Here is an 8,218-nt window from a genome sequence, read left to right as displayed (position 1 = left end):
AGTCAACAGTCTATAGTCTTCAGTGTTATATGTTCTGTGTTCAACTTGATTTGCACTTATTGATTGCGTTTCATCGTTTCATTCATTGTTGATGACAAAATTACAAAAATAATTCACAAGAACTGGAAAGTAGTTGACAAAATACCACAACAAATAGTGTTATATACTTTACATATACCTAACTATATCAATATAACGATAAAACTGATAACTGAAGAGCAGAAAGAAGTAAAATGCAGCTAAAACTACAACAAATCAATAAAATTAAACGGATATACAAAACGAAATCAAAGTTACAATTTTTAGTATTAAATAAATAAAATGAAAACCAACAAAAATAGGCTTTATATTGGGGTAAATACGGCTTATCGGCCAGTGGAAAACATATGTACATCAACCCCATCAATGAACTCTCGCCGAACTGAACTTCATCCTTATCTGCATGCAGTCCGTATACTATATATGTACTATATAGCCAGTATAAAATCAGCACGTGCCGGCGACTCAGGAGAAAGAAAGTCTAGACGTTAGCAGGCATACTAAGTATTCTTTTTAAATTGTAAAATGATCTTAACAATTAGATATCTGGCGAGTTACCAAGTAATCAAGAAAGTCTCCGCTTTGTATTGTTTATTTTTTTTTTATTTTTTAGTGCATTTACTTAACTAGAGAGTATATGTATGTAGTTTACGATTAAAGTTAATTATTTAATATCATTAACAAGTAGGGGGCTGGGTTTACTTTTTTCGGGGTCTCAGGGAATTGTTTGATACTAGAGCTTTATGTTATCTTTTCTTTTTTCTTCTTCTTCGTGGGGATGTCTTTTTTGGGTTCTTGCTCCTCTTCATTTCATCGTCATTACGCTGACCACATTAGTATATATTTGATTGGTCAACACAAAAAAAAACCTCATACTAAAACCTAAGTAACAGCAGCTACAAAAAAAAAAGAAAAAAAACTTTGAAAATATCAGCAAGAGGAGGAGGGGGCTGCCTTAGGTTTCTAGTTCTGGGTTGTGGGAAATACGTTGGGTAAAAACTAATCCTACGTTATGCAAATAACTTCGCGTTCGGTGTTCAGTTGATCGGGTGTTCGTGGGTCATTGGATCAGTGGATCAAAAGGTGGTTTAACAACAAGCTATAAATCGATAACAACAATTCGGGAGATGGGCATGTCCCATGATGTCCCGTCCTATTCGTCCAGGCAGATGGTGCGTAAGATGGCCTCCACCACGGAGTAGGGATCGCAGTTGGAGCTGGGGCGGCGATCCTCGAAGTAGCCCTTGCCATCGTCGTTGACGCCGCGGGGAATGCGTATGCTGCATCCGCGATTGGCCACGCCGGCACTGAAGTCGTTGATGGAGCTCGTCTCGTGCTTTCCGGTCAGACGACGCGCATTGTCCTGGCCCTGCTTGGGATCGTAGGCGCGAATGTGCCTCTCATGGCACTTGGACAGCTTGGCCACCGCCTTCTCGATGTCCCGGATGCCGCCATCCTCGCGCATAGCCTTCGTGGACACATTGGTGTGGGCACCAGCACCGTTCCAATCGCCAGGCATCGGCTTGGGATCCAGAGTGGACACAATCTGTGCGGATATTGCAAATATATATAGTCACTCTTGCTCCGCAGAGATCGCAGCTTATGAAACTTACGCCAAACTCCTCGGAGATGCGGTGCAAGAGGAAACGGGCCATCCAGAGATCATCACCAATGGAGATGCCCTCGCAGGGTCCCACCTGGAACTCCCACTGGGCGGGCATCACCTCGGCATTGGTGCCGGACACCTTGATGCCGGCGTACAGACAGGCGCGATAGTGGGCATCCACAATGTCGCGGGCGTAGACCTGTAAGCCAATTCAAAAATATGTGTTTAAAAATTAAATAACGTATACGCCCCATTGGCTGGGTAAAAAATGTAATATCAAATAAACGACTCACCTTGTTGGCACCAACGCCGCAATAGTAGGGTCCCTGGGGTCCGGGGAAACCGTTCTTGGGCCAGCCCAGCGGGTGGCCATCGAAGTCGAGGAAGGTGTACTCCTGCTCAATGCCGAACCAGGGCTCCTCGGCGGCGCACTTGTTGGCCACCTCCAGGCAGGTCTTGCGCTTGTTGGTGTCCGTGGGGGTGCCGTCGAACTTGTAGGTGTCGCACATCACCAGGATGTTGTTGCCGCGCCGGAAGGGATCCTTGTAGATGGCCACCGGATACAGGTAGGTGTCCGAGTTGGAGCCCTCGGCCTGGTAGCACGAGCTTCCATCGTAGTTCCAAACGGGTAGCTCTGCAAGATTCGAACACAAAAATGCAAAAATTGGGGGGCTTAGTCTTTGGACATTTGTGCACGATGGGGGTTAATTTGAAAGGGGTGACCTCGTCGCTCACTTAGCATGCGATACCCTCGAATTAAATATAATTGAGGGCAATTGACTTGCGATTGCGGGGTTCCGTTCGAAAGTTCACATCCCCCGTATTTTCGAAACCAAAACTCGTTAACGTACTTTTGTAAATCCAATTGAAAAATGTTTACATAGCAAAATGATAGGTACTGTAAAACCGGTACAGATTAACCCCCGTTCTGCTATTAAATCATAAAATCATTATTTAGCTTCTAAATTGTTACTAGCTCGAACTTTCATATATATATATATTAATTTACCTTGATTTACAACTAACTTAATAGACTTCTATTTTAAAGTTAAGTGGAAAGTAAGTCATAGTACCTTATTTATACACAAATGATTTAGTGTTATTGTGAACACGTTTTCCTCACAGAGAAACTAATGTATCTTTAGTGACGTTACATCTTTGGAGCCCTTTGTTTACGTAAGTATAAATTCAAATGGATTAAACAATTGTGCTTATTAAGTTTCAAAGCGCAAGCGGCAACCTCTCCCATTCTAGAATCTCGCCTTGCATTTTGATGATCCATTAAAAGAATAAAAAATAATAAATAAATAATAAAAATGTCGAGATAATCAAGAGGTGTTGGGTGACGAATGTTTGTTTGCTCGCCCACCCTTTTCCCCATTGCCTGTTGTTTATGATAATAAATAGTTAATTCCCCGTATGTAAATAATGCTAATGAAAATATTTCACTTATGCAAATCTTTTGGCGGGGAAGTGGGGGGGGGGGCGTTGCATTGTTGTAACAGGCGGGGGGTGACCTTGAGCCAGCGTTTTCATTTACAATCTGGTATCTCGTGTTGGTTTCCTATCTCCGCTCCCCATCCCTCTCCCACTTGCTGGTCCGCATGTGTGCGCGCGTGTGTGTGTATGTGTGTGCGCTTGAGTATCTGTGTGCCACTCGAATTGATAAACAGCTGTAGATTTTTCCACACACACACACACGCGCAGCAAGAACGACTGGTTCTCAACGCACGAGTGTCAGTGTGTCACTGTGCCGGCAACACTACAGTTATTAGCCTTGCTCTCCAACCAGCCACCCAACGCCCACAGTTCTCCCCCCCGCACGCCTGCGATTTCACCTTCTCGAAACTGAACAGCCCCCCCAATAGCTACTGTTGCTATTTGCTTCCGATTTCTGTCCTACACGGCGACAAATAATGCAAAAGGCCGGCTATTATCAATTATCAGCCACTATCAGTCGTTGGAGATAGCAATCCTAAAGATCATTGATCTTGAAAACTACTACTTAATGCATTTAAGCAAACATAATGCCAAATTAGTGAATCTTAAAACACGAAATTCAATCACTTCTCAAATCAATAGATCGTAAAAAGAGTTACACTCAGCAAAATGAAGCTCTCAACATTAGATTAATATAATAATAAGCTAAATGAAATAAAATAATTGAAAAAAAACATAACTAATCCGCAGATTTCTTTCCTAATTGGGTTTATTTTTAAATAAGTACATTTTTTCCAAGTGTAAGTCTTTTCAATTTAGCAAACTGTACTTTTCTACCAGCACGTACTTGCACCTATCTCTTTCTGACGTGCCCATCCTTGAAGTGACTGGCTCAAGTGTTTATAAATGCAATCGGGTTAAAAAGTTGTCAATTACTATTGATTGCAAATGATATTCGCGGTTGGGGGGTTGGGGGGTTGGCAAAAGGATTGGACAACAAAATCGATTGTCCTTTATTGAAAGAGGCACGCTTCAGCGATTAAATGTCATTTGCCTGGCAATTTTGTAATAATTGAATCCAAGTGGCACATTACAATTTGACTTTGAACCTGAAATGTGAGATGGAGAATGCAATTCCCCTTTTTTCACTTCACTCTTCAAAAGTAATTAAAATAAATATTAGGAAACTGCAGCTGTCTCACACCGACGCTCTATATACCCCTCCTGCTTCAACGGCAATTGGAGGCACTTGGTGCGAGTGGGAGGTAGAGCGTGTGAGTAATTGTAATTGCAATAGTAATTGTGCACATTAAGGCATTGAGTTCTGTTTTTTTTGTTTTGTTTTGCTTTTGCTTTTTGCAAATGCAAGTCAAAAACTTGGGGGCGACAGCTATCCGTCCTTGTCACACAGCTTATGGGGTTTTTCATTACAGTTACAACTTTTCTTGTTTGGATTGGGAATTCTACACAAACGAGAAAGTGAGTCTCCATAAATTTAGTTATTTCCAAGTGCAATAACTAAATGTACTTCGATTCCAAATAAACGTAGCTGTGTGAAGCTGATAAACTGATATGACTGATTGTTGTCACACACTTGCTTTTGCTTGAGTGATAAAATTCACGTTTTTCCGCGTAATTAGAGCACTTCGAGCGCGTGTCACAGCCAAAGTTAGAGGGTTCGAAATGACTTTACAATGCCCCATAAGTCATATCCCTAGACTGCTTCCTCTTTCCACACGCCCCGGCTAATTGCACATTAAAACGGCATCAATTAGTGCCAAGCACAAAAAAAAAAAAAACTCTTTCAAGTCCATACGGCCTGTTAAAAAGCCCCTCCGCCCCGATTAAATCGCATTATCAGACGCGCGAGTCGTGAAAATTCTGTTTCTGTTTCTGTTCTGTTTTTAGACCATAAAGCTAAAGCGTCGCGAGCACTTCCCCAGACGTTCGAACTTCGAGGAGCCCAAGAACCGTCGCCAGAATCGTGCCAAGGCAAAGGTCATCCCATCGCCGGGTTGGCTTTGTTGGGGTTATATAACCCCGTGAGAGGGATCAATAAAAGAAAATAAAAAACCGCAACAGACGTGGCTGAACACACATTTTTTTTTTTTTTTTTTTTTTTTTTTTGGGGCGTTTATGGGCTAGATTTTTCAGACGATCGTAAAATCGCACAGATCCACTTATAGTATAGACCCATATAGCATATAGCTATTGCGTAGTAATTGCTGCCAAATGCGAATTTAAGCGATTTAAAAGACTGACAATTTGCAGGCGGCAGATAGTGGATGACATGTACGTTTATATAGTTTCTAATTAGGAAGAGATTATTATCTATGCTAAGCTGATAGCGAGAAGCATAGACCATATGTGAACTTTTGATTTATTGGTCTATCATCTTCCATTATTTGGTCTATACGGAACTGTGTGAACTTGAGGGGTTTCCGATTTAAGAAATCTACTCAATTAGCTTCTAATTTAAGAGTGTGCCTGCAGTTTCGATCATCAAAGGCGTCTGACTAATTAGCACCTGGCAAGTAGCGTGTTTTTTGCCAATTCCTTAGTTTCTGCATTTAAATTTAACTCAGTTTGAGATTAACTACATTTTCTGTATTTAAGTTCATTCACACGCGACCTATTAAATACCCATTACCATTTGCAGCGGGTTATAAAACAAACGCGGATCGGCGATTCTAGCGAATTAGCGCGATAAATCTAGCCAACTAACTAGCTGAGACGGAGACAGTTTGAAGTCTCTAGACACTCCAGATAAGATAACACTAACGCACAAAACCGAGTATTTGGCACATAAATCAAGTGCGAACACGACCTATGTTCCGATAAGTTGGAAATTATTTAATGCCGCCCTTTCAAGTACTTAATCCAAGCGATTTTTAACTACTAACTAATCGGGCATTGTGATTACTGTTCGTTTCAATACGCTGCATTTGCACTATTAGTTTTTTCTTTTTTATGCACTATAATGTTAATGTTAAGGCAGTGTGGTAAAGTACTCAAAATCCCATTCAACTGTTTGAATCTGTTTGATTTTTATCACAACTTTCATTGGAGCTTCTGATCTGATGGACATTCATTGGTGGTACTCACCCTTGGGACTCTGGGGAATGAAGTCCAAGGTGCGGTCCTTGCAGCGCAAGTCCTCGCCGGTGCCATCGATCCACACGTAGGTGGCCTGGACGATGTTCTCCTGCAGCGGCAGGGAGAGATAACGATCGAGGATCGTCTTGTTGATGCGCGCGTTGGGCGAGTCCTCCAGGATCCTAGCGGACATACTGCTCTTGCGATTAGGGCACCCAAAAAAATAATGATACAAATCGAAAGCGGATCAGAAATAAACAATGTTCGTTTGGCACTCGTCCCGGCAAAGGGGTGGGGGAAGGGGGGGGGCGATGGGGGGTTGCGACCCCTACGCTTTTGCTGTCGTGTGGAACTTAAGATCCGCACCTGATTGTTTGAATGCACTTCTGATTGGACTGACGATCTCTGATTGGTGGCGGGACGACGGCTGTCTGCTGTGTCCTTGCGCTGTTTGGGGGATTTTGGTACTGAATTGGATTTGGTGTGCGCGGAAGCGTTACTGGAACACGACTAAGCTGGAGCCCCTTGTTCCAACTCAATTTATAATGACCAACAATAAACAACAAAGCAAAACAAAAGCAACGCGCCCGCGTCGTCCCCCCTGTTGTTGTTGTTGTTGTTATTATTGTTGTTGTAGTTGTTGTCACTGTAGCTGTTGTTATGGTTGTTGTTGTATACTATAGTTACAACAAACTAGCTACGACTGCGACTGCGACGCCGGCAGCGAAGGCGGGCAGCACGCCATTGAAAACAAAAGCAACAGCTGTTGTCGCAGCGCAGTCGCCGCACGATCAACGCCCCCTCTCCGCCACTCATCCACCTTGCTGCCTCGCTCGCTCGCTCGCCCGCACCGCCCACCGCCCACTCCCACCCACTGTCTGATTAGACGCTTTGCAGTTTGTCGCGAGAGAGAGAGCGAGAGAGTCTGAGAGCTGCTCTCCCAATTGGATTCCTGGCTGACGCTTCCGGTAGCACGGAAAAAAATAGTCGAGCACTTCATGAATTTGGGTACTTCCAATTTTAAAGGAACTTCAGCTGATTTCACTTCAAGAATATACTCAAATCACTCATGAAACCGAAGAAGGTGTCCACACTTTTGTGCATTTTGTTGGTTTTCTTTTTGTGTAATCCCAATTACCCCTTATTGCGTGCAGTGTACATTTACAGTTGCAGGTTGAGTTGCCAAATTGTTTTGTTTATTTTTAATTCACTTTTGATGTGCCAGCAAATGCGTGTGAATGAGTAAATGTCGCTTATCAGCTGGATCGCCAGCAAATGTTAAGCTGTTAATAGTATTATTATTATTATTTTTTTTTGTTTTTGACAAGGACAAGGACAGTCGGCTGATGTAATGATGAACAACTTACGCGGAATGCATCTTATTGTGTGATTTCAATGATTTCCCGAACTGTGAATGAAAGTAGTAATTCCACACGCGAACTTTGACACCAAACACTTGTTCTCTTGTTGTTTTTTCTTTTTTTTTTTTTTGTTTGCTGGGAGCTGTTTGCTCTAATTCCAATTGGGAGTTTCGATCTTGGAGCTGATACAGTGGGCACTTCTTAGGAGCGACTGCGCAGATCCAGCGGCGATTGATCCGCTTTTATAGGCTCCGATCTCCGGTCTCCGATCACCGATCACTTCGCACTCGGACAACTGGGGGGATGTTCGGATGTGTGACTCGATTTTTTGATTATTTTTATGGCGCATAAAGCAAACACGACCATGTGCTAATTACCTTTTCAAGATTCTCACATTTTTATTATTATTATTTGGCTGTGTGCTCGGCTCGCCAGGTCGGGAAACGAAAGTAAATAAGCCCCAAAAAGGGAGCAATTCCTTTGGCCCAGAAAAGTGACAGACCCCCGCCGAAGCCCCCTACAACAAATACAAAAAAACAGAAGAAAAAATTGCCAACTGCGAATCCTGAACCCATACACACACACCCAAAGCAAAATGTTAGCCATGTTTGCCAGCCGAAGGTGTGAATTTGTTAATTGCAAACGAGTTTGGCACAAAAAGGCTAATTGTTCGCTT

At 42.8% G+C, this 8,218-nt stretch overlaps 1 protein-coding gene across 2 annotated transcripts; it reads right to left on the bottom strand.

Annotated features, from left to right (window-relative positions):
- Positions 1 to 795: 795 nt before the first annotated feature.
- LOC117148819 (glutamine synthetase 2 cytoplasmic) lies at positions 796 to 7,749 on the bottom strand. 2 transcript variants are annotated; one of them, XM_033316465.1, is made up of 5 exons: positions 7,549 to 7,749; positions 6,191 to 6,363; positions 1,939 to 2,279; positions 1,653 to 1,844; positions 796 to 1,585 (listed from the first exon to the last, which is right to left on the bottom strand). In XM_033316465.1, the coding sequence occupies exons 1-5, from the start codon at positions 7,557 to 7,559 to the stop codon at positions 1,193 to 1,195; spliced, it is 1,110 nt and encodes a 369-aa protein (XP_033172356.1). In that variant the 5' UTR covers positions 7,560 to 7,749; the 3' UTR covers positions 796 to 1,192. The 2 variants fall into 2 exon arrangements, with proteins under 2 accessions (XP_033172356.1, XP_033172355.1); XM_033316464.1 differs by lacking the exon at positions 7,549 to 7,749 and adding an exon at positions 6,548 to 6,699 and having other exon boundaries at positions 6,191 to 6,375.
- Between the last annotated feature and the right edge of the window lie 469 nt (positions 7,750 to 8,218).

This window comes from Drosophila mauritiana, chromosome X (assembly GCF_004382145.1).
Source record: "Drosophila mauritiana strain mau12 chromosome X, ASM438214v1, whole genome shotgun sequence".
NCBI classification, from domain to species: domain Eukaryota; kingdom Metazoa; phylum Arthropoda; class Insecta; order Diptera; family Drosophilidae; genus Drosophila; species Drosophila mauritiana.
Note: the sequence above shows the minus strand (reverse complement) of the source record. Positions and strands in the feature narration are given on the sequence as shown.